The 26,932-nt window shown below is 42.5% G+C and overlaps 1 protein-coding gene across 3 annotated transcripts in view; it reads left to right on the top strand.

Annotated features, from left to right (window-relative positions):
- SI (sucrase-isomaltase) overlaps positions 1-26,932 on the top strand; it is a 149,130-nt gene that overhangs the window by 96,782 nt on the left and 25,416 nt on the right. For all 3 annotated transcript variants that reach the window (XM_060274411.2, XM_088669160.1, XM_035132460.3), the window contains 17 exons: positions 91-203; positions 338-463; positions 2,166-2,294; positions 2,556-2,666; positions 3,250-3,312; positions 4,694-4,828; positions 6,759-6,843; positions 8,885-9,023; positions 13,166-13,299; positions 16,181-16,215; positions 16,308-16,424; positions 20,454-20,602; positions 21,996-22,080; positions 22,165-22,221; positions 23,665-23,789; positions 25,345-25,433; positions 26,823-26,872. In XM_060274411.2, coding sequence (XP_060130394.2) covers positions 91-203; positions 338-463; positions 2,166-2,294; positions 2,556-2,666; positions 3,250-3,312; positions 4,694-4,828; positions 6,759-6,843; positions 8,885-9,023; positions 13,166-13,299; positions 16,181-16,215; positions 16,308-16,424; positions 20,454-20,602; positions 21,996-22,080; positions 22,165-22,221; positions 23,665-23,789; positions 25,345-25,433; positions 26,823-26,872 — 1,742 coding nt within the window. The remainder of the gene's footprint in view (positions 1-90; positions 204-337; positions 464-2,165; positions 2,295-2,555; positions 2,667-3,249; positions 3,313-4,693; positions 4,829-6,758; positions 6,844-8,884; positions 9,024-13,165; positions 13,300-16,180; positions 16,216-16,307; positions 16,425-20,453; positions 20,603-21,995; positions 22,081-22,164; positions 22,222-23,664; positions 23,790-25,344; positions 25,434-26,822; positions 26,873-26,932) is intronic.

Genomic DNA, 26,932 nt, shown 5'->3' with positions numbered 1-26,932 from the left:
AGCCAGCCTGCAGGAGCAGGTGGGGAAGAGGGTTATTTTGGCAATTACTGGTCTATATGATCGTTTCATTTATTGTTTATGAATTTCCAGAGGTAAAGCTCCAGCCAACACCTGCTTTGACTTACCGTACTATTGGAGGGATCTTGGACTTCTATGTAGTTTTGGGACCAACTCCAGAACAAGTGGTTCAGGAATACACTGCAGTAAGTGGTTCAGTAATACACCTGAAACTATCTTACAAAGCACATACTAAAAATACTATCATTTTGTTTTATTTTGTTTTTTTTGCCACCGTAAGGTAACGCAAATATCAAGTATTTAATTTTCTTATTTCTAGCTCATTGGACGTCCTGTCATGCCACCGTATTGGAGTCTGGGATTCCAATTGTCCCGCTATGGATATGGGAATGACACAGAAATCTCCGATCTTTATGATGCAATGAGAGCAGCTAAGATCCCCTATGTAAGTTGTGTGTAGACATGACCATTCATTCGTTCTGTTTTAATCCTGCCCTTTTGCTCAGGGCAATAGGTTCCTTCCCGTACATGTTGTCCCCTCAGCAACCATATGAATTGGGTTAAGCTGAGAGATAATGGCTATGTTAAAGCTATCCAGCAAACTGCATGATGAGCTGGTATGTAAACTGGGACTCATAGTGTGATAATTTTATCTTCATGGTGAGTGTCAGTGGTGATAGTCCATAGAATATTTATTTGAACAATCACAGGAATTGGGAAAATGTACATTTAGGTTGTGACTCTTAAGAAAGAGTCAACATTTCTATATATGAAAAAAATTAAGGTGCCTTAGAATAGTTAGCAATGAAGCTGACAAAATTGAGGACTACCCTGGATTCACTCCTGAGTCAAGGCAGGGCCTGGTGTGAGATTAAGTGTCAAAGAACTACTTGAGAACAATGGCTGTCCAGTTCTACAAGGTGTGACCGGAAAGTTCAGCGAATGGTTGCAGAAATTTGACAGTGAGAAATATTCAAACATACAGGCCTTCAAAGTAGGCCCCCTCTGATACAATGCACCATTGACAACGTTCGTAGAAATGTCGGAAACTTCTGGAGAAGTCCTCTTTTCATACTGCTTTCAGTTCCCTTGTCACAGCAGCTTGGACATGTGAAATGTTGGAAAATCTGTGCCCTTTCAGTGCAGATTTCAGTTTTGGAAAAAGAAAGAAATCTGGTGGGCCTGGATCGAGAGAAAATGGAGGGTGGGACAGCTCAGTAACCTCAGTAATGATTTCACACGGAATATGCAATTCTTCCGCCATCATTCGGATGGACAAACACCAATCCCACATGAATAACTCACAAACTCTGTTGACATTTTCCGCCATTCTGCTCATCGACAGTCTGCCAGACCGAAGGTCATCTTCAATGGTTTGCTGCCCTTCATGGAAACATTTAAACCACTCATACCCTGTTTTTTGAGTTAGGGCTTCATCTCCATACACAATTGGGAGCATTTTGTGGGTTTCCAATCAGGGCCAGCTCTAGGTATAGTCCCGGTGGCGCAGGGCGCCAGGGCGCTGGGCCGGCAGGCGGGGCGCTGCGCGGCAAAGCAGTGCAGAAGCCATGCTGCGTGCTGCAAGGGCGGGGGCGCCGGAATGATCTCCGCACCTCAGCGCCAGGGTGCCCGACCTGCTCGAGACAGCCCTGTTTCCGATGCTGATTGTATGTTCAAATATTTCTCGCTGTCCGATTTTTGTGACCATTCACTGAACTTTCCAGTCACAGCTTGTATATATTTAAGTGAGAAGTTTTCCAGAGGGACCAAGATGGTCACAACCGATTTCAAAACAGGAAAGATCTCAAAAATGAGCGGAGTAGTTAAAAGGGAATTGAAAAAGATATAAAAGCACACTTTCAAAGTATTGGCGAACATGTCACCTTGAAAACTGTATTAAAATGAAGAGAAATTAAACATGCTTTGGTGGTATGGTGTAGTATTGGAGCTGCTGTTTAAACAACAAAAAGGAAGGAAGAGAGGTCAGAATTTCACAGGATGTTGCAGAGCCACCTTGCTTTGGCCTATGTGACACTTTGGCTCCTGACCTTTGTCTGTAAATTAGTCATTTAAAACTGTAGATTAAGTTCGTTTGATCCTTCATAATAATGCATACCCCCATTCACAACCTGCACTGTTCTCCATAGGATGTACAATATGCAGATATTGATTACATGGAACGGCAGCTGGACTTCACTATCGGTCCAGAATTTTCAAACCTTCCAGCTCTGGTTGACAGAATGAAACAGGATGGAATGCGATTTATCATCATTTTGGTCAGTACATATATTCTGCACCTGTTTGAGCTAATGACTTCAATGTTGGCATAAGTGGGCTTCTCCACTGTGCCACCCTGAACTCTGACCTGTTTTTTGCTGCGCCTATGTTGCATTTTCCCTAGTGGAATGGCTGCACTGGTAGAGACTTCTGCACCAAAGTTTCTGCCATATCCTAAAAGCTGGCATATTTTGAGAACAGGATTGCTCCTTTAATAACTATTATGCCTTGAGTTCTTAAGCCAAAGTTCTTCATTTCAGGATCCAGCCATTTCTGGGAACGAAACCAAGCCTTATCCACCATTCACAAGAGGAGTTGAGGATGACGTCTTCATTAAATGGCCCAATAGCAGCGATATTGTGTGGGGGAAGGTAATATTTTTTTGCATAGTATCATTGGCATTAATTCCATGTACAAGTGCCTTAAAATGCCTTAAATGTTCTTTTTTGGGTAAAATTGGGCCTCTTAGTAAAGGTGGCTTGTCTTCCCTATGGTTGCCAGGTTGTGACAACCATAGTCTACCAGCTGAGAAACTGTTTAGTTTATGTAAAAAAATAAAATTAAAAAAAATAGAATTTCTTCTTGAAAAGACTATTAGAAGTCATCTAATTTCAGATAATAATTGCTGCTAGCAGTATAAGTATAATTATGGTCTAGTGAAGAGGAGTGCATGCTCAAAGCAGCCATATGTTGACATTTTAAGAAAGGAATAATGAAAGTGAGGAGTGTTACATCCTTGTATTTATCTCTCCACCGTCTCAGTTTTCGAACAGGATCATGTAACCCTGTATATTGTTTTAAAAAGAAGGTTATTTGATTGTTATCACTTGATAGATTCCCACTCCACCTTTCTGAGTGAATTGCAATGGCTCATTTGTAAAGAAAAGTTCCCCAAACCCTGTCATTTCATTATTTCATTACGCTAACCATTTTCAAATAACTTTGCTATCATAGGTATGGCCTGATTACCCTGGTGTAGTTGTGAATACATCAATACCCTGGGACGAGCAAACAGAGGTAAGTTTGCACTTGTGTCTCTCCTTTAAAAAGCCCCAGTAATTGTGAAAACAATGCAGTGGTGGTAATAATCATAGTAATAATATTTATTATTATTATTATTATTTATTAAATTTGTATACTACCCTTCACCCATGGATCTCAGGTCAGTTCACAACATAAAAATACAATGTAAAGGTAAAGGGACCCCTGACCATTAGGTCCAGTCGTGACCGACTCTGGGGTTGCAGTGCTCATCTCGCGTTATTGGCCAAGGGAGCCGGCGTACAGCTTCCAGGTCATGTGGCCAGCATGACAAAGCCGTTTCCGGTGCACCAGAGCAGCACACGGAAACGCTGTTTACCTTCCCACTGTATCAGTACCTATTTATCTACTTGGGACTTTGACATGCTTTCGAACTGCTAGGTTGGCAGGAGCTGGGACCGAACAACAGGAGCTCACCCTGCTGCGGGGATTTGAACCGCCGACCTTCTGATCAGCAAGCTCTAGGCTCTGTGGTTTAATCCACAGCGCCACCCGCGTTCCTAAAAATACAATGTAAAAATACAAAAACACCCACAAACCAGTAACCCTCCTCCCCACATAATAATGAATTAACCATATATGTGCCAATGACAGCAAGGCTAGCTGGGGAAGAATTTGGTACGCCCAAGGTAGTTGAGATGCCCCTTCCCCTAAAAAAGCAGTCTATTTGTGCTATAATGCAAAGTGTATTTGGCACTACAGAGAGTGATGCAAGCAACTGTTAGTCATGTTTGAGAAATGAATTCCTTCATTTTTCGGGGGAAAAACAATTCCTGTGCCAAAGTCCCAACAATGCAATCCTGTACTTTTCTACTCAGAAGTAAATCCCACTGAGTTTAATAGGAATTGCTCCCAGTTAAGTGTGTATAGCAGACATGTCCAACCGGTCGTCCATGTTCTACAGGTAGATCCCTGTTGAAAAGATCTTCTGTTCTTAAGGAAGTATGCAGAGCCATGATATAATAATAATAATAATAATAATAATAATAATAATAATAATGGTAATAATGATGATAAATATTATTTATACCCCACCCACCTGGCTGGGTTTCCCCAGCCACTCTGGGTGGCTTCCAACAAAGATTAAAAATACATTAAAACATCAGTCATTAATTTTTTCCCTAATGTGGACTAGTTCTGCCTAAACTGTTAAGAGAACCTGAAAATACTCTGAAAATGCATTCATAGACCATGAGGAGTCAGATCTCTCAAGACTTGCCAGCCTATCTCCGCTTTTGAAAGTTCTGTGATTCACAATGGTGTCAACCTTTTCTAGCGATGGATCATGCACACTTCTTGCCTACGTTGATTGTATCTAAGTAATATATTGTTTTCTTCACATTCTCTATTACTCCAGTTATACAGAGCTTACGTTGCATTCCCAGACTTCTTCCGCAACTCTACAGTGCAGTGGTGGAAAAGAGAAATTCAGGAGTTCCACACCAACCCTACCAATCCAGCAAACAGCATTAAATTTGATGGCCTATGGATTGTAAGTTCTGCACCTATTTTAGTATTGTCTATGTTGTTTTCTACAGCTATGGATGCAGAAAACAGATACTGGAAAAAAGCAACCCATATTTTCACTGGATTAATCTCATTTTAGTTTTTTCACACTAACAGTTATAATGCTTTTATGCAGAGACATCTATCCAAATTATCTTGAAATGTGCTAGTAATAGGATACATCTACATTAATGGGTATGTTATGATTATGATGATTTAATTTATTAACCACCCTTCACCCTAAGGTCCCAGGGTGGGTTGCAAACCTTTAAACACAACATTCCAATACAATATTTAAAGCAATTTACAATGATAGAAATAAGTTGGATCCTAAAAATATACACTTTATTTTTTAAAAAAATAATTTTTATTCATTTTCCAATTACACATTACAAAAACAAAACAAAACAAAACACCATGCACAAACACAAACACACACAACAATTAAACCAATTATTTTCCTCGTAACCTTTTCATCTCATCTCTTTTTGTTCTCACGAGCTGAGACCTACCTACCTCCCTTCACACAGCTTTGTTGTTTTAATCCTATCTCGCAGTTCCTTTTACGTATTCTATCTCAGTTCGTAGGATTTATTTTAGTCCTGCAAGTGTCTTTATACTTGTACAGTTTTTATCCATATAGTCAATAAATTTACTCCACTCTCTCTGGAACTTTGTCTCTCCCTGATTCCGGATCGCACAGGTCAACTTTGCCAGTTCAGCATAGTCCATCATTTTTGTCTGCCACTCCTCGATAGTTGGAACCTCTTGTATTTTCCATTTTTGGGCTAGTAACGTTCTCGCCGCGGTTGTGGCATACATTAAAAGTCTCTGATCCCCCTTAGCAAACTCATCTCCCATTAGTCCCAACAAAAATGCTTCGGGTTTTTTGGTGAAAGTGTATTTAAACTTTTTTTCCCCAACTCATTATATAAATTTTCCCAAAATCTTTTCACTATCTCACATGACCACCACATAAGATAAAATTGTCCATCTTTCTCTTTATATTTCCAGCATACTCTACTACTTGTCCTGTACATCTTAGATAATTTTACTGGTGTTAAATACCATCTATACATCATTTTCATAACATTTTCTTTCAATGTGGTTACATGCGGTAAATTTCATTGTTTCATTCCATAATTTCAACCACGCGTCATACTCAATATTGTGCCCAAAATCTTTTGCCCATTTTATCATCACTTCTTTAGTCATTTCGTCCTTAGTGTACCATTCTAACAAAAAATTATACATTTTTGAGAACAATTTCACTCTGCCTCCTAAAAATATACACTTCAGGTGTCAAAGGTCATGGCAAAGAGGTGAGTCCTTGTTACTAAAGGGCTGTCTGGACCATATCAAACATGTGTGTCTACCCATAAATCATTGCTATCCTATTTCTGCATTCATCTGCATTTCATCTGCTTTGTTATTTTGACCCTGTGAGTATTGCCCATCATTTCACTGCAAGATGCAAATAAATGTATATTAGCATTCCTCAGAGCACAGATGCCCAAGGTTTTTGTTATGGGGAAATATATTGACACTGAATTTGCTCCTCAACACAGTACAAGAAATGTTTGGGAGGTGGATGAATGTAGCCTGTATTTATTTAGATGAAGGATGGGATACACCCCCCCCCCTATATTTCTGGAGTTCTAATAACAACAGGCAGGTACAGGGAAAAAGAGAGAAAGAATAAATAGTTTTTTTTTTAAAAAAAGAATAGTCACACATACCTAGCATATACTTGGCTCATTCATCATTTCATCTTGGCACACCTCCAGTATTCTTGGACACCTTGAATGGAGAGACATGATGCCTCCTCAGATATTTTCATAGCATAATCAAAGGCTATTAGAAACACAAAGGATGATCCATATTGCTTATGTGTTTTGTTTTGTTTTCAATGTAAGGATATGAATGAACCAGCAAATTTTGTCAATGGTGCAGTTGGTGGCTGTGGGAACTCCGAACTAAATTTTCCTGTATATATACCAAGTAAGTGTAAGAACTATGCCTACTTTTAGATCACTTGTAATGTTGTTATATACTAGGTGTGTGCTGAGTTTGGGAGCAATGTTTTCTAACATTTGGAGAAGGGGAAGCAAGATGAGTTCCATGGCTGCTGGTGTCCCTGGTAATCTATATATATATAAATGTAAAAGGTCCGTGTTGGTGTTTTATGACCTTTCTCCGCAACCGCTTGACCGATTGCGTTGAAATTTGGACACAATGTCACGTGCAAATATCTGAGGGTTTGCATACCATCTGTGTAGACAGATGTCACGCCTACAACAGGCAAAGCAGCTAAAACCCACTGTTTCCAAACACAAAACTCAGACAGCCAGGGATGCTGGGAGTACAGGAGAGGTTGCACAACAGCGGCCTCTAGCGGTGGCTACACTGGTACTGCAGGTAGGAAAGTTTCTCTCTTCACAACATCTCAGCTCGACTTTGCAGACTAGGCCGAGTAGAGGTGGGGGCTCTCCTGGATGGGGGATGGGGAGGAGGGGGCGGGAAAGGTCATGGGTCGGGATAGGGTGGAGCCAATTACAGGGATGAGTCACAGCAATGCATGGCCGGGCCAGTTAGTAGCAAAATAAAGTTTAGAAGAAGGATATGGAACAGTTGTGGCATCAAACTCGGTTTGAAGCCCCAATCCCACTTAAGGAAAGTTCCCATACACTTCCTGTAATGCAGTGTATAGACTTAATGCAGATTGACTCCCTACCCCATTAAGTCTGGAATCCTATATTATGTTTCCCTCTTTTAATTATTGAAATTACTGCTGTTCCTTCCAGGTTCCTAACTTGGGTACTATGCACTGTTATTTCCAATACCTGAAAAACATAGACATGGTTTGCTTTTTGTGTAAACGTCATTTGCAGGGGCACCAGCAGCAGGGGGTGGAAGGGGCTTCAGCCCCCTCAATATTTGTGGGCTGGGGACTGAGTCCCCCCCCCAATATTGAGGGGGCTGCCATCCCCTGCTGCTGCGGGGTGAGCACTCATGCACCAGTTGGAGTCAGGATGTGTGGAGGGTGAAAATCATCCTCCCCACCCCCCACCGCCGGGAGAGCACTGGCCCCTTGGGCAGGAGCAGAGCATGTCACGTGAATCCAGGCCCCCTCAATGTGGGGACAAGCCAGTGCCCCTAGTCATTTGCAGATTTTTTTTCTCATCAAGAGGCTTCTTAGCAAGCTAGCTGAGAATATGAATATAAATAAACTGGGTCTCTCTCAAAAAAGCAGAAGTCTAGGAAACTCACCAAATTTTCCCAACACCAAATTCACCAGTACCAAATTTTACCAATGTGGCTCTTCTCTCTCTCTCTCTCTCTCTCTCTCTCTCTCTCTCTCTCTCTCTCTCTCTCTCTCTCTCTCTCCCCTCTCTCTCTCCCTCTCTCCCTCTCTCCCTCTCTCTCTCTCTCGTGTTATTGGGTTGTTGTTTTTATTCTGATTATATATGTTGTGATCTTTTCGGTGAACCGCCCTGAGACCTCCGGGTACAGGGCGGTATATAAACTCAATAAACAACAACAACAACAACAACAACAACAACAACAACAACAACAACAACAACAACAACAACAACATTAATGTTTTTCAAACAGGGTGTTTTTGAAGCCAATCAGATCACCAACTGCCCACAGTTTTCTGATGTTAAATCTTGGATATGGAATACTATGTTACCCCCAATATGGTGCCTCTATCCACTTCCATTTTAGGCATGTGCATTCTGGAAAGTTCACTCTTAAGCCAATGTAATCATGAAGGGGCCACAATCATACCTTCACCACCCCCACATGCATACATAGTCATGGACTTCTTTTTTCAGTAGGCACAACTCAAATTCAGAAGAGTTGAATTAATATTTTGTATATGCCCTTCAAATATCATACCTCTGGATTCTACTCCAAACCAGAAATTTTAATTTTGATACTCCGACATGACTTTATAATTTGATTTTTATATATGTGCTGAAAGCAGAAGATGGGTAAGATTTTGTTTAACCTCTTTTAATGTTTTGTTCTTCATTAGACTTATTAGGAAGAGATGTTGGGCTGAGTAGTAAAACCTTGTGCATGCAGAGTCAACAATTTCTGGCGGATGGAACCCCAGTTCGACACTATGATGTCCACAATCTATATGGCTGGTCACAAACAAAGCCTACATATGAGTAAGTTACATGTCCCCCCCCCCTTTTTTTGGTACATTGTTTCGCTGGAGCTCATCTCACCTTTTAAGCAATTCAGTTCTCTGTTTACTAGAAACAATTTGTACAAATAGTTTACAAAGTTATACATGGCTTATTTTATCTCTTTTAAAATATATATAAAGATGCTAACATATTTAAATCTTGCTCTTTCCTTTATTTGTACTTGTTTGAACAAGAAAACAACCCAGCAAAATAATTCGGTTCTTAAGTAGTTTATAGGGTACAGTCATACCTTGGTTTTCAAACGCTTTGGGTGTTGAACGTTTTGGCTCCCAAATGATCAAAAACGGTAAGTGATTGTTCTGGTTTTTTAATGTTCTTTGGAACCCGAACATCCAACACGGCTTCCGTGGTTTCCAATTGGCTGCAGGAGCTTTCTGCAGCCAATCAGAATCCATGCCTTGGTTCTCAAACGTTTTGGAAGTCGAACGGACTTCCGGAACGGAATCTGTTCGACTTCCAAGGTACCACCACTGTAAATAATAATAATAATAATAATAATAATAATAATAATAATAATAATATATTTATACCCCACCCATCTGGCTGAGGTCCAGTGCCGAGGGCCTTCTGGCGGTTCCCTCGCTGCAAGAAGCCAAGTTACAGGGAACCAGGCAGAGGGCCTTCTTGGTAGTGGCACCCACCCTATGGAACACCCTCCCACCAGATGTCAAAGAGAAAAACAACTACCAGACTTTTAGAAGACATCTGAAGGCAGCCCTGTTTAGGGAAGCTTTTAATGTTTGGCAGACTATTGTATTTTAATATTTTGTTGGAAGCAGCCCAGAGTGGCTGGGGAGACTATTATTATTTGTATTATTATTATTATTATTATTATTATTATTATTATTATTAATTATCTGTAGATGCTGAGTGTCATGGGAACATTTAGCTTTCCAGCTTGAGTAGCCTTTTAAGCATCAAGTTTCATTGTCTAGTTTCTAAGACTGCAAGTACAGTGGGGCACGATATTAAGAGACCTGATTTTTCACTTAGCTGGGAGCAAATTATTTGTACACATATTCTAATAACCATATTATGTTGTGCAAACTTAATTGTTGACCTGGTTTGTAAAACCAAATGGCCAGCTTAGTGGTTTTAATATGGATGTTTAATTACATCCCGCTAGACACTCTTGTTTCCGTGCATTCAGATACAACATAGGGAACATATAAATGGGATTCCTCTTATGAGAGATATTCCTATGTGATGCAGATGCAGAAAGTTCTGCCAGCTGTAATAAAGACTGCTCTGCCATTCACTGATGTCACCAAGCCGTTTTCAGCATTTCTGATAGGCCATTAAGACTAGCATAAGAAATTAAAGTTGAAAATAACCCCTTGCTCCAAGCCTCGTATGTGATGGACTACTTTAATTAAAAAGCCTGTATTTGTTTGGCTAGGATTCCACGTAGGCTACACTGAATGATTATTTCAAATTAAGTGTTCTGTATACCCATTCTTAAATTAATAACCTTAACAATTCACTTTTTAAAAAGTAAATGTTAAAGAGGGGCAAGAGGGTGCATATTATGTAAAGAAAATGGGCAAGATTTGCTCTTCAACAATTTATTTCTCCAGCTCCAAGGCAACTTTATTACATGGTAATTCCTTATTGAGTTATATTCTCTTTTAGATAATCTCCGATCTAATGGTAATATTTCTAGGTTGTTTCCTTTCCAATTCAATGAGCAAGCAAAGAACAACATCCCCTCCCCTTAAACACTCTGTGGACTGTAATGACCTTGGAGCCCTTGATAAGTTTGATATTTCTATGGAGACAGTGGGGTAGGGGGAGTAGAGGCCAGGAGGTCACCTTTAGAAAAAACAAAAACAAAACCCTGAGTACAGGTTATACGTGGCAGGATCTTGGCATTTTGCTGTCAGTCATTTCACTTGCAAAACTGCTGAATGGACATGGGCGAATGGATTCACATTCTCTAGTTTCAGGTAGACTAAAGTATGATTTGAAACATTATCAGCAGGCCATAATTCAGCACTCTGGATTATGGTATCTTTAAAATTGTAAATAATGCATTAAAAATTGCTTTCTTCTATAGAGAAGGCCCTGCTAAGCCAAGCATTGCTTTGAAACTGTTTACCGGTTTCATTCAAAATATACAAACTTATTAATAGCCAGTGTGATATAGTGGCTAGGAGTGGTAGACTCGTAATCTGGTGAACCGGGTTCACATCTCCGCTCCTCCACATGCAGCTGCTGGGTGACCTTGGGCTAGTCACACTTCTCTGAGGTCTCTCAGCCTCACTCACCTCACAGAGTGTTTGTTGTGGGGGAGGAAGGGAAAGGAGAATGCTAGCCGCTTTGAGACTCCTTCGGGTAGTGATGAAACAGGATATCAGATCCAAACTCCTCCTCCTCCTCCTCCTCCTCCTCCTCCTCCTCCTCCTCCTCCTCCTCCTCCTCCTCCTCCTCCTCCTCCTCCTCCTCCTCTATCCACTAAATGTGGCTTTGCCAAGACAACCTGGTTTATTATTCGTATAATGAAATTGCCGCTCCCTTTTTTCAGTGTGAACAGGGGGGGGGGATCAATCTGTTTTTCCTCCAGCTGCTCCACACTATCATAGCTGCCAAGTTTTCCCTTTTCTCGCGAGGAAGCCTATTCAGCATAAGGGAAAATCCCTTTAAAAAAGGGATAACTTGGCAGCTATGCACTATTAGCAAATCAAGGGCAGTGTTAAAAGACTTTCAAAACTGATGCGTAAGGGTCCTGGGAACTGTGTCATCCTCTGAGTTAGCCCTCAGAATACAGTCAGTGGAAGCCAGGAAGCTTTCCCATTCCTAAGCCTCTTGGACTAAGATCTTGAAAGCTCCCCTCCCTGCAACTGACCAAATATCTTTGGAAACCATCCTTGCCAGTCCATGTAGCAGAGGGTCAGCTGATGCCCACTCAGCCACAAAACTCACCGGGGGACCTTAGGCCTGTCACACTCTGAACACCAGTTGCTGGGGGATGCAGTTGGGCAGAGTGCTGCTGTTGCCCTTGTGCTCTGCTTGCGAGCTTCCATAGGCAACTGGTTGGTCACTGTGAGAACATAATGCTAGCCTAAACGGTCCTTTGGTGTGATCTAATACGGCGGTTCTTATGCTCACACGTCTCTGAATGTGACTGCACTTTGTTTGCAACTACACCGTATCACGATGCATATTATGATTGAAAATTCACAGTTCAGTGTTATTTTGACAGAACATATGGATCGAAATATGTATTTTTTTATGAAAGAAAAACACATCCAACTAGAAATAAGATATTAAATAAAGAATTAAAAGTCCATATTTTGCGGAGGGATGTGTGACTTTGTCTATATCCAGTCCTTGTCGCTTTTGCATGTGAGAACTCTGCCCCATCTCCACAATCAACAGCGCTTTTTAAACAAACAAAGCTGAAAATGAAGCCACATTTAAAACAGTTTTAAGAAATCTCTTTTAGCACATTTTCTCTCTCAAAATAATATATTCCAAATGCGCTTGCATTTAGTATTAAATTTGGTCATGTCTTTTGAACCAAGAACTGCATCAAAACATTTGGTAAGTGCAAAGGCATTAACATTAACTTTAAATGTGCAGATTTAAGCCTGGCAAGAGGTAGGTATTTTAAAGTTTTGCTTACGCCACCTTTTTTTCTGGTTTAATTTATGCTGAGATGCCAGGTCATTTGACCGAGCTGAGTGGGCTTAGGATACAGCCTAAGTACCACCCCCTCTGTTCCTGCCACACCATGCTTCCGCTATGCCCCCTTTTCACGTTTTATGGCAATTTAAGATCAACTTGGCTTGAGTCAACTGGGTAGATCTTGGCTTAGCTGGAATATGCTGGTATATCTCCGGATGAATCAAGGATATGGGAGTTAAGCTGTCATATCCTGACACAGCTGGAGATCTACTTATCCTGGCAGATTTTCCTATAGGATTGCAATTGCACTGCTTTGGAGTAAATGTTCCAACCTAGCCTCCATGTAGTAGAATCTGAATAGATGCTTTTAAAAAATTAATTACAAACCTGTTAATTCAATATATATTGGTTCTAAATATTCCGTGGATTTTATTTCTGACTCATTTGGTCTCTATTTTAATTTCCAATCCTAGTGCTTTACAAAGTGTCACCGGAGAACGTGGCATTGTCATTCCTCGTTCAACATATCCATCGAGTGGCAAATGGGCAGGGCATTGGCTTGGTGATAACTTCTCGCGGTGGGATCAGCTTTTGAAATCTATAATTGGTGAGTCAAATTATACATTGTTGATACGTTTTATGATGAGTAGTATATTTTGTGGAAGTTGTACTTGTTTTTTAATGAGCAAGATTTTCTTAATATTGATATTACAAAGTTGTTGCCTGATGAGAATTGGTATCCCATTTTTGCAACAAGAGTGCATAAATAAAAACTGATGGCCATAGAAAAGGCATCTGTCCCCCCCCCCCCACAAACAGGCAGAATGGCAGAGTGTTCAGAAAGAAAAGACATATAACAATATTAATGTTGTACTTAGGCATTGTTGTTTCTGCACAATAAGTATTTTTACTGACAACAATGGAAGATTCATGTTGCACTCCTAATAAGGTGATGACTGTATTCAGCAGTATTTACAAAGCATGTGCAAACCCTAAGTGGGTCTTCAAGGTTTCTTTGAGAGCTGGTACTAATGTGACTGATTTCATGTCCTTGGGCGAGAGTTCCAAAGGCTAGTGGTCACCACTGAAAAGGCCTTGTCTACTGACGGAATCATCTGAAAATCTCGATGCAGAACTTACCTCCTCTGATTTGTGTCTAACTTTCACCTCCTTATTATTCTCAGTGACAAGCAAGCTCTCTCCCCCATTCTGCTAAAAATACAAACAAGTTTTGTACATTATATGCACACACACACACATTCCAGGCTTCCAGCACATTAAAAATGCTCATAACAATATCAAAATGCACATGCAGCAATCTCACGTATACAATTATGTGGCAGAAATGTAATGCAGCATGGAGGTCCAATGCATGCCAAGCTTGTTTGAGTCAGAACTGCCAAATTCTGTGTATAAATGCGACTGGATTATATCTTCATCCCTAGCCCCGTGTCCTGTGATCTCAATGACAGGCAAACGAGGAGGACCCCTAAAGTCAAACCAAAGCCCTTTTGACATATACTCTGTCCCATGCTTCCATTTGGGCCTGCCAGATAACTAACATTCAGCTTAACGGCTTGTATGTACCGTGTTTCCCCCTTTTTAATACGTAGTCATAAAGTAAGCCAGGGCAGCAATTTTAAGCAGTTGAGAAATATAAGACATACCCCGAAAATAAGACATACCCCCATGCCTGCCAGCTTGGGGCCTGGAACTGACTGCTGCAGCGCGGAGCGCTCAGCAGTGGCGAGCGCTCAGAGTGCCCAGACGCTGGCTAAGCAAGGAAGCAGAGAGCAGAGCTGCAGATCAGCTGTAGCGCGCGCCTAGGAGGAACGCAGCTAAGTCAGCCCTGAGGAGGGAAAATGGCGTTTAAAAATGCCATTTGATGTGATTTCAGCCTGCCGCCCCGCCCTCCGTGGCAGGTACGGTAGAGAAAGAGCCCCTTTCTCCAAGTGCCCACCACGCGAGGGAAAGGCGCCCCGCGCCAGCCACCGTCCTGCCCAAACCTGGGCTCTCTCCCCTCAGTCACCCCCAGCCGCCCCGCCTCCTCTCTCCCTCCCTTAAAGGACAACTTTGTTAGCGAACCGCTGGGTGCCTTGGCCCCGGGGAGGCGCAAGGAGCCGCGGCGGAGGAACAGGCGGCTGGGGGTGGGTGGGTCGCTTTCTCCGCATCCTCGGAGTTTGGGCTCCGTATCCAGGAAAGAGCGAGCCCAGAATTGCCCCCCATCTGGCAGCCCCTGAGGAGCCGCCGCCGCCCTCGAACTTCGCCTTCTTTTCCCTCAGGCGGCACCTTCCCACAGAGCGCCCAGGCCAGGAGTGCTCAGCAGCGCCGCGTGGAACGCCCGAGCCAGCTCGGGGTCTGCTGCTGCAGCTGTGAGCGTGCAAAGCGCCTAGCAGCGCCGCACGGAGCGGAGTGCCTGAGCCAGGAGAAGGAGGCCTGCCGCCCCGCCACCCAGAACCGGCTGCTGCTGCGCAGAGCACACGGCAGCGCTGGGCGGAGCGCCTCTTCCTGGAATGCCGCCCCGCCGCCCGGAACCAGCTGCTGCAGCGCCGAGCGCTCAGGAGCGCCCAGCAGCACCGGGCAGAGTATACTGTAACTGTATACTGTTATTGTTGGCTGTTGTGAGGGCAATGGGAGACTGCAAAATGAGAAGGCTTGGGGAATAAACATCGTAAACTCAAGGCCCTTCAACAGTCACCATCAATGCTTTGTTACCAGCAGATCCTGCTAGCCATCCACAATACATTTCCTGGAAATCATTCGTTAGGCAAATGTTTGCAAACAAACCCACAATTTCCATTGATGCCTTTGGGAATCGGTTATCTCTGTCCCCTCCTGCCATGGTTTCTGTCCAAAAATGGCTGCCACTGACCAGCCAAGCACAACAAGTAAAGAAGTGGACAATCTTCGGCTCTTTGGATATCTGAATCTGTGGAGTGTGTAGCCAGGTTTTCATGATTATTTCTGTTTGGATAAGTGAACAGGTAGATAGTGAGCAGGTGGACAGCAGGACCTGCATGTACTTTATGCTGCTTGTGTTTATGCTGGCTTTTAGGTTGCTTTTTTTGTGCTGATTGATAAGTCCATTTTAATATTCTTTCGCTTTAATTTGTCATGTTAATAGCTTGATTAACCACCTGCAAAGGTGGTATAGAACTGAAACAAGCAAGCTTGGAAATTTTAAATATGTAAATAAAAGTGCTATATAAATAACAGGAAAGTGTGATCCTCTAGGAATTCTTGCGAGCAGAGCAGGATATACTGTAATGTTTGCCTTCCTCCAGTAGGCTATCGGTAATAAAAAAATAAGACATCCCCTGAAAATAAGACACCGTGTGTTTTTTTTTCAGAAAAAAAGTTATAAGACGGTGTCTTAAAAAAGGGGAAACACGGTATGTGACTGAATAAGACCCAAACAAAATGTTAGATAAGTGACTATTACAGTGAAAGGAGATGCATTTGATAAACTTGGACTATTTCTCTTACAGGTATGATGGAGTTCAGCCTTTTCGGAATATCCTACGTAAGTCTGAGTCATCACCCAACAATTTAACCTATTATCCTACATTTGAAATAATATGTGGCATTAATATTCAGTTATTTTAATATGTTCAGACTGGAGCAGATATCTGTGGTTTCAATGAACATTCAAACTACGAAATGTGTGCCCGTTGGATGCAGCTGGGAGCCTTTTATCCATTTGCCAGGAATCACAATGGCATAGGCTATATGGTAAGCTTTGCTATGCATTGTTTAATTACTTGTTTTACTTGCATTGTGAAAATCTGCTACTTTTCCATTGCGCCCTCATCTAAAACTGCTATGGTCAAATCCTTACCTCATTACTGCAGTCTCCTCCTCCTGAGCATTCCCTTGCCGCATCATCTTCCATTATGATTATTATTTTTATTATATTGAAATTAATATACTACTTAATGCCAAGATGGCGTCTAAGCAGTTTGCAAAACACCAATTAGACAACATTGTTAAAACACAGATAATTAATAATAGAACGTGCAATAATTAAAATGTACACTAAAACAATCCTATTAAAACATTAAAATATAATCTACCGTGATTTAAAACAAAACAGTCTAATTGAAACAAGACAGCAATGAAAACAGGAGTCTCCAGTTCAGAGAAGAAGGGAATGCCATGGTAAACAGGTGTGTCTTCAAAATCCTGCAGAAAGTCAATATAGATGGGGACATCTCATACAGTATGTCAATAAGGAGTGCATTCCACAGTACCTGGTCACCACCTCTGAGCAGATCTTTGCTGCCAAAGCATTCCCTATCCAGTCCACATGATGTCTCTTCTCAGATAATGACACTAGATTGCTATCCCCACTAGATCAGGATGGTTATTGAAACTGGTAGAAGATGCTGAGCTAGATAATATCTGGGAACAGATTAAAGATAAGTCTAAGCAGGAGTTCATTTCAAATCGGGAATTTCTTAAGAGATATTTAAAGAATAATTGTAGAAATTTAACTGCAAACTCGGTTGCAGCCCTTTGAGTAATCACTGTGAATAATCTATGTTAAAAGAAAGAAAAATTATATGAGTATTAATACTTTATTATTAAATACATTAATAAATTTATGCAATAGGTTTATTAAAATGAAAAGAATATGGAGAGGACGGAAAGTCAAAGTTTATGTAGAAAAAATTGTTGTTAGAAGATTTGTATGCTTTTGTTTGATTTCTTATGAATTTGGTTTATAGATAACAATGAAGATACGTTTCTGTGGTACAGATGTAATTACGGACAATAAAGCATGGAAAATGTAAAAAAAAAGATTGCTATCCCCTTTTGCATCACACAGGGGCAGCCCATCCCGTTTCTCCACCTGAGGCGAAATGGGAATTGCCGCATCCTGGCCCACCTTGGGGCACCCCATGTCTCCTGACACCCCCCACTGCTGCTGCTCCTGCTGCTGTGCCCCCAGGGCCGGCTCTAGGGGTAGGCTGGGTGGCGTGGGGCGCCGAGTCAGCAGGGGGCGCAGCACGGCAAAGCCGTGCGGATACCATGCTGCCCGCTGCACCTGCCCACCAGCCGCGGGAAGAAACAGGGCAGGGCGGGGGCGCCGGAGCGATCTGCGCACCACGGCGCCCGGGCGCCCGACCCGCTTAAGATGGACCTGTGTGCCCCATTTCTCACTGAACTTGGCAGGAGTTGGAGGGCTACTCAAAGAGTGTTGCTGCTTGCTCAGCTTCTCTGCTCAGGAGTAGGGAAGGCGAGTGGCAACTCAGCACAATGCAACACCTCCCTCTCAGCAGTGGTGGGGCAGGTGGAGCCCTACCTCAAGCACTTCAGCCGCCTGAGGCACTCCAGACAAAGGTTACTGTGCTTTAGTATCTTAGCAACCACAGTGTTAAAGGTAAAAGACCCCTGATAGTTTAGTCCAGTCTCGAACGACTCTGGGGTTGCAGTGCTCATCTTGCTTTACTGGCCGAGGGAGCCGACGTTTGTCCACAGACAGTTTTTCCAGGTCTTGTGGCCAGCATGACTAAGCCGCTTCTGGTGAAACCAGAGCAGCTCACGGAAACGCCATTTACCTTCCCTATTCATCTACTTGCACTTTTTGGCGTCGCAGGGATTCGATCTGCCGACCTTCCGATCAGCAAGCCCTAGGCTCAGTGGTTTAGACCACAGCGCCACCCGCGTCCCTTCTTTTAAAGGAAACACGGTACCTAAAAGCACAGAAAAACAGATCATGCTTAGGAAATGGGTATTGTAGAAAATGGGTTAAAAAGTGGGGATAAGTTAAATACAAAAAAACCACAGGACTATTCTGGAGTAGCAAGATCTATTTTTATTGCACATTTCTAAAGAATTGCCATTTCCTTTTTAAAAAGGCAGTGTTTTATCTTGCAGCAGCACACCTTTCAATAGGTCTTTTAAAAAGCCTTTAAAAATGTAGATTCAGGGTTATCATGTTGCCTCCAGTCTAACCCAATTTGCCAAGGTATTGTTCCTTTCGTTTAATAAAGATTGAAAGGGCTGCTTGACATCACTCATTAGCACTCCTCCCCCGCCCCCTGAGTGGTGCCCTGCAGGAAAGAAGGTGAATGTAGCAGAATGTGTCACAGATTCTGTAGACCGGACTGGGAATTTTTCTTCCCTTCTCCATCACACACTTGAAATTTGTGAAACGTTTTAAAAAGTGAGTGGTGCTACTGTGATTCGGGGGCACAACTCATTCCTCCTTATCTCCTTTTCCATTCTGCAGAATATCACTTTGGATCAAGTTCTATCATTTGTTGTTTAAAATAATGCTGGCCCCAAGTATTCTGCTTTGGGATGGGTGGCAAGATTGGTGAATTGTAGGAATGTGGGAAAGGGAATTCAAGATGAAGTGGCAGAGAGATTCCCCACCCCACCACCCCAGAAATCTTTGTTGCTGCCTCAATCTATGGCAGAGGGACTCTCAGCAGTGTAGCTGCTTCGCTTTCTAATTTGGGACAGAAATTCCCAAGGCATTTAAGAGGGGTGCTTGCATTCTCCCATCCACAATTGTGTTGTTGGGAATGAACCACCCTGTGAATTAGTGTGCAAAGTATCTGGCCCAGCACTACTTTAAAGAGCTTAAACATGGCTGATATAAATGTTGAAGCTGGGGCAAATAAAAAGTAGAATTGGTTCAAAGGAGCAGACCAGGCATCCCCAAACTTTGGCCCTCCAGATGTTTTGGACTATAGTTCCCATCTTCCCCGACCACTGGTCCTGTTATCATGGGAGTTGTAGGCCAAAACATCTGGAGGGCCGCAGTTTGGGGATGCCTGTAGCAGACCATTAGGGTTTTGTAAGACATTATATGAAAAAGGAGAGCAGGTTTGACCTAAGGTTTTCCCTATTGTTTCAGAAGTGTCTGGTTCACTTATTTATTAATGTATTTAATTCCATTTCTGTATCACCTCCTAACAAAACTCTAAACACGATTTAACAAGAAAAGCACATTTGCATTCTTGTTCTGATTTTCATATTAATTTATTTTAATGCTATTATGTTTATACCCACCTTTTCCCCACAGAGTTCAAGGTTCTCCCCAGTGCTATTTCTCTAGTAAAAGAGCTACTGGATCTCACCATGTTCTTCTTCTCCATTGTTCCCTTAGAATGGCAATGGTACCCACCTGAGAGGTGCTGGAGCTAAGCTCCGGCTTGGGGGGGGGGGGAAGCCCCATGCTATCCTCACAGCAACCCTGTGAAATAGTTTAGACTGAGATGTGGTGACTGGCCCAAATTCACTGAGTGAACTTCATGGCCGTGTTGGAATTTGAACCGTTGTCTCTCTTTGTCCAACATGCTAACCACTGTACCACACTGGTTCTCACACATGCTGAAAGCTCTCACTTCATGACTTGCCTTTGCGAATGATCCATCACAGATCTAACACTGTTGACATAATGCTTACATGAAGTGCAGTGTTTTTCAACGAGGCCAAGTCACGGATTCAGCTACAAATAATCAATTGAAGAATAATCAAATTCTAGTCATACATTGAGTAAATCAGCCCTCTGGTGGCAGTCGTTGGATACCATAGCTGTGGGGGGCAAATAAAGCTGAGAGCATGCCCAGCTTATGCTGACCTAAAATAGAGTAAAAAGAACTCAGATAGCTGGAAGATAACAGTATATTACATAAATAGTCTCCCTAACATATGCACAATATATGTGGCTCTAGGTATGATATGTATAAATACTGTACTGGAGAGAGCTTCAGTAGGTCTAATGACTAGGCTGCTTTGTGTTTTTAGAGGCAAGATCCTGTATCCTTTGATCAGGCTTTCGAAGATATGTCCAGGAATGTGCTCAATACCAGATACACTTTGCTCCCCTATCTCTACACACTGTTGTATGAGGCTCATGATCATGGAAGCACAGTCGTGCGCCCTTTACTCCACGAGTAAGTATTAAATGTTCTACCAAGTTCATTTGAAATGTAAGCTTGTTGGACAAAACAGTCCTGGTCATCAATGCTAAAAGGTTTGCTCTTATTTTAAAGACTAAAATATATGTACAGACTTGTAGCGTGAGTTGTAGCATGGCCTGCGGCACTGACTGATATTTCAGTTCTGTGTGTTTATTAAAGACATTGGGAGGTGAGTTTAACATAGTTCTATGAGAATCACTTGCCTGATAGAATAATCTCTCCTCTCCTCCCACTGTTGGGCACCATTTTGGGGTTCTCCTCCCAACATCCCCATAGTCAGTTTGTGGGTAGGGATTGTTAGGAAGGTAGTGTGTTGGGGGGGGGAGTATCGCAGCTTCCCACAGCTCCTTGGAGAAGGCACAGAATAAAAAATGAAATATGTAAATGAAGTCACTAAGGATAGGATCTCATAACTCAACTAGGGCCAGGGCCTTTTCAGTATTGGCCCCGTCTTGGTGGAACGCTCTCTCACAGGAGACCAGGGCCCTGCAGGATTTGACATCTTTCCACAGGGCCTGCAAGACAGAGCTGTTCCGCCTGGCCTTTGGGTTTTGATTTGGGCCATTTTAGAGTGGGGCTGCATTTTAAAACAATTTTTAAATCTAAATTGTATTTTAAATCTAAATTGTATTTTAAATCTAAATTGTATTTTAATCTGCATTTTAATCAATTGTTTTTCTTTCTTTTATGTTTTATTGTAATTTTATTGATGTCAGCCTCCCTGAGCCCGGCTCTTACTGGGGAGGGCGGGGTATAAATAAAAATTTATTATTCATTATTCTTATTCTTATTATTAACTGCTTTTGAAGACTTCCTCACTCATGTAGATAATTCCTTGATGAGGTGCCTGTAAACACCGGAAAGTCATGAAGTGAGCAAGCAGCACAAATATGTCCAGGGATCTTGGGGCCAGGATTTATATGTTTTAAATCTTGTGTATTTTGGCAAACACCTGATGATAGCTTAACTGTGCTTTGTATTTGTGTGAGTACATCAGTTTAGCAGCATTTTTTTAGGCAAAGCAACTGATAAATATAATAAATAAATAAATAAATAAATAAATAAATAAATATGTGTGCTCTGAGCCCAATTTATTGCCAGAAATGGAAAGTCTATGTAGAGATTTTAGGGGCTTTTTTCTTTTCTTTTTTAACGATACTGGAAAAAAACTATCTCCTTTTTTGTCATTCCCCCACCCATTATTGATTAGACATATAAATTAAACTGCTTCAATATCCTTCAATATTTGGATCACTGTGCTAAGATATTCCAGATCCAAATCTATATCCATTTTTAATATATTGTGAGAATGTTTTTATTTCCCAGTAGCATTATCACACTTAATAATTTATTGTGTTGCTTTCAGATTTACAGATGATAGAACAACATGGGACATAGACAGACAGTTTCTCTGGGGACCGGCATTGCTCATCAGCCCTGTGCTGGATGAAGTAAGTGCATATGGAAAGGCAAAGTTTAAGAATGAGAATAATAAAGATTTTCCCACAACATTAATGTATGTATTTAAATTGCAGAATCAAACAACAGTGAATGCTTACTTTCCTGATGCCCGCTGGTATGATTATTACACAGTAAGTGAAATTCCTTTGAACCAACTTCCAAATGTGAAAACAGATTCAATTAAGAAAAAAATGTAATATGTTGTGTTAAGGGCTTTCCAAAATTCCAGGGAATCACAACTGCTGAGGGTCATGCCTTTAATGCACATGTTACATAGCCAATATTCATGTTGTATGGCAGCCTATCCTGGGTTTAATTTCAGTTTCACTATTTCATTGACACTTAAATGGCTGCCATTGGCAGAGGAGAGCAACTAAGTTCCATATTAGTTTGTTTGCTGCACTAGACATGACATCTGGTGGGAGGGCGTTCCACAAAGTGGGCGCCACAACCGAGAAGGCTCTCTGCCTGGTTCCCTGTAACTTCGCTTCCCACAGTGAGGGAACTGCCAGAAGGCCCTCAGAGCTGGACCTCAGTGTCTGGGCAGAACAATGGGGGTGGAGATGCTCCTTCAGGTATACTGGGCCGAGGCTGTTTAGGGCTTTAAAGGTCAGCACCAACACTTTGAGTTGTGCTCTGAAATGTACTGGGAGCCAATGTAGGTCTTTCAGGATAGGCAAGCAAGATTCTACAAGCTGTATCCACTGGTAGCTTTGCCTGGTAAAGCACTTTTGCCTTGTGCAATATCCCCTCCCCATCTATTCAGCTCTCCGTACCATAGCCCATTCTGTTCCAGTGGGTCCCCCAGTCCTAAGGAACAGGCCTGGCACCAGCAGAAAGATAGGTCATGGGCCAAGGACCCCTCACCAGCCTGCCCAGTTGTGCAACCATTCATCACCCACCCCACTAGGCTCACTAAATGTGTCACCACAGCAGGCAACAATGCTGCTGCTGAATGGGAGCCAAGCTCAACCTCCATCCACAGTGGCTGGCTGCCATTTTAAATTTAAAAGGTAAAGGGACCCCTGACCATTAGGTCCAGTTGTGACCGACTCTGGGGTTGCGGCGCTCATCTCGCGTTATTGGCTGAGGGAGCCAAAGTACAGCTTCCAGGTCATGTGGCCAGCATGACAAAGCCGCTTCTGGTGAACCGCAGCAGCACACGGAAACACCGTTTACCTTCCTGCTGGAGCAGTACCTATTTATCTACTTGCATTTTGACGTGCTTTCAAACTGCTAGGTTGGCAGGAGCTGGGACCCAGCAACGGGAGCTCACCCAGTCGTGGGGATTCGAACCACCGACCTTCTGATCGGCAAGCCCTAGGCTCAGTGGTTTAACCCACAGCGCCACCCGCATCCCCCATTTTAAATTACCTGAAATGTAATGTTGGCACACAAATTTGTAAAATGTCTTGATTTAATGAACTGTTCTGCCACCTCCAAAACAGTGAGACTTGGGGAGAGATTTTACTTCTTGTGCTTGTAATTAACAATTGGCTGCTTGGGTGGGGGGTGGGGTGCACAGATTTTAGCATTTGGAAATAAGAATGAAAGTTCCCCTTTTTCATGAACAGAGCAAGGACGTTGGAGTCCGAGGAAATTTTTCTGTTTTACAAGCTGATCTTGAACACATCAACCTTCATCTCAGAGGTGGCTACATTATCCCATGGCAACTACCTGATCTGACTACCAAGGCCAGGTACAGTCAGATATGTGGGATTTTTTATTTTATTTTTACACATTCTTTATATAGGTAGATCAAATCAAACAATACAGAGATATTCAATTAACTGAAGTACCAGGAGCTACAATCGATTGCCTGTTTCTGTCCACAGGGCTTATCAAGGCTGTGTTGTGTGGAGGTTAATAACTTGGCAAATGGTCAAGTTGGTGTCAGATAACCACAACTTTTATTAGTTACTGCACACCTTTGGTGTGGCATAGGGTGGGGGCTCCAGTGATCAGCAGCCAGTACTCCATCCCACCCAGATGTTGCGGTAACATTATAGGGAGATCCTTGGGTCCCTTCCATAGCCTGAAGTGCTACTGGCAGACCACTCATGCAAGTGTAGTGGCCATGCTGGTCCCCAGAGGTGGGACTAAGGCCTTGAAGTGACAGCCTAAGACCTCTGAGGGGCTATTTTAAGAGAGAAGGGAAGAGCCAACCTCCTGGTGTCAGGAACATGCCCCCCCCCCCGAGTGGAGGGGAAGAGTTAAACTCAGAAACTGAGGGACCGATGAACGAGGGACCGATTCTGCAGATGAGAGCTGGCTGACAGAGTCAAGAGTCAAGAGAGGGCTGTTTGAACCTGCCTCCCAGGGAAGACTCTGTTAGCTCTCTAGAAGAGGGAGAGTTGGAAGGCAGTCAGAGCATTGCTAGGCAATCACCAGATAAGCAGAGGTATAAGACCGAGTGAAAGTGAGGAGGAGGGAGCCTCTCAGTCCCCGCTCTAGGCGTTTGGATAATATCAGAGGGCAACAGAAGGGCAAGAGGGGCAAGGCGGGAGTTTGGTGTTCTTCCTGCTGTGGGAGGGGTGAAGTTTCAGGCTGACCAACTATCGTCAATGTGAGCAGGCGAGAAGCCATGCTCTGGATGTGTTTCTTTATAATAAACATACATAAAACTGCCGGAGAGTCATTACTTCTTATGGTGGCTTGTTTACCTGCCAGAGATCATTGCATCTGACTATGGATCCCAATGACTTCAACCCCTACTGTGAAAATTTGCAACAAGTATTAGTGTACTAATACTAATAACCACGCCCTCCAAAACCCCAAATGTTGCTATGAGGATTGCAAAGACCTCAACAGTGCCAAGTCATCTGGTAGCTAAACTCCATCCATAGCAACCAGCACCCTCACTAACAAGGGGGAGCATGAAGACAGGGACAACGCTTTGGGTGTCATGAGGTCCGATCTCAATTTAAGTCCCAGGGACAGAGCACAGGAAGCAAGTTCTCTTTTAGGTCAGCTCTCCAGCTGCTGCTGGACTCCCAGAGGTGGTACTTTCTCTGAGAATGGTCTAGGTGAGCGGCAGAGCACCCACCACTGCCACACGCCCTTTCAAATCAGGCTTGTTCCCTACTCCCTGCACCCATACAGGGCACAAACTGGGGCACAGTATAGGCAGGAATGCATGGCATTTCATATGTCTCAGTATGAGCAGATGACAGAGGACAAGAGTTTCCCAGTTTAATTCATAAGAGTGATGACTCTAAATTATTTGTCTCTTAAATTTTTCCTTTTGTTTTTAGTCGAGCACAACCAATGGGTCTTACAATTGCTCTGGATGATAATGGTGCTGCTCAAGGGCTTCTTTATTGGGACGATGGAACAAGTATTGGTAAGTTTAAAGCTGCCATCTACAGAGTCTGATAATTAGTCCGATCTAGATCAGCACTGTTGGCAATGAATGGCAAGGGCTTCCTGGGGTTTCAGGCAGGAGTCCTTCCCAGCCCTACCTGCCAGGGACTGAAACCAGGGCATCTTCATGCAGAGCATGTGCTCTGTCACTGAGCTACAGGCCTCCACTTCTTTGTAAGACTGTTGTACAGCTTATTAAGAATATGTGAAATTCAAGTTAGATGCTAAATAAGTTCCGGACCACCTGGTAAGAACCTCCTCTGTGTCGGCATCATCCTCTTGAAACAGGAGAAACAGCTGGAATGTGAACAATATTGTTTTATCAGATTTTGAAGAACACTGCCACATGAACATAGAAAAGTCGCTAATAAGTATTTTAATAGCAGAAGTTGTACTGAATACAAATAACCATATATATATACATACACACACACACACACACACACACACCGTATATTCCAGCGTATAAGACGACGGGGCGTATAAGACGACTCCCAACTTTCCCCGTTAAAATATAGAGTTTGGGATATACTTTCCGTATAAGAAATACGACCTGGTGTATAAGACGACCCCCGACTTTTGAGAAGATTTTCCTGGGTTAAAAAGTAGTCTTATACACAGGAATATACAGTGTATGTGTATGTGTATATATATATATATATAATATGATGATGATTAACTACATAAACCTACGTTCCTTTCGAAAATTACCAGTACCATGGGTTCAGCTATACTTCAGGTCCTCCTCGCATCACTGATGTGTTATCAGTAAGTAGTTCAAGACAATATAAAAGGAGCCCCTATCCTGATTATTCTCACTCCAACAGCTGCATCCTCCCAATGGGGTAACACAAACATGGAAAAGAAAGGTGTGTTGCACTTCTCCACGTGGCCTGGAGTTCTGATGTTGCCCCAGTGGTGTTCATAGGAACTGCACTACAGTGTCTTCCAGCCCCTTGGATAACATCCAAATTAGATTGGTGCATATACCTAAGTATATAATGTAAATAGGCCTTCGGTGGTTTTGAACTAAAGTCCACTTCCATTAATTTCATCTATTTACCCCACTTAAGAGTGCTTATATTTGCCTGACTCATGCCCAGGTCTGAAGAAGGAAACCCCCAAACTATAATGTCCCTAATCAAAGTAGAACCTGTCTCCAGAAATAAAAATTCATGATACTGTATTGCTAGGAGAGCTGTAGGATGGGGTACCTATTGTTGCTGTTAAGCTTTTCGTAACATTAAACTGGTGCTTCTAAAGCTTGCTGTCATTGCTTCTTGCATTCCCATGCACCAATAAAAACTGCTTCTTTGTCCTCTTAGCAGTCTTCCCCTTTAATCATTCTGTTGCTGCTTTCTTATTACAGATGCATATGAGAATGGCCTTTACCTCTTGCACACATTTAATGTCAGTCAGGTGTGTATAATATCTAATCTTACATATTTGCTTCTGCTCCTATATGATGCCTAGTTTCGC

The sequence above is a fragment of the Zootoca vivipara genome, chromosome 5, assembly GCF_965207765.1.
Source record: "Zootoca vivipara chromosome 5, rZooViv2.hap1.1, whole genome shotgun sequence".
Classification (NCBI taxonomy): domain Eukaryota; kingdom Metazoa; phylum Chordata; class Lepidosauria; order Squamata; family Lacertidae; genus Zootoca; species Zootoca vivipara.
The sequence above is the reverse complement of the archived record's forward strand: the minus strand, read 5'-3'. Positions and strand labels throughout refer to the sequence as shown.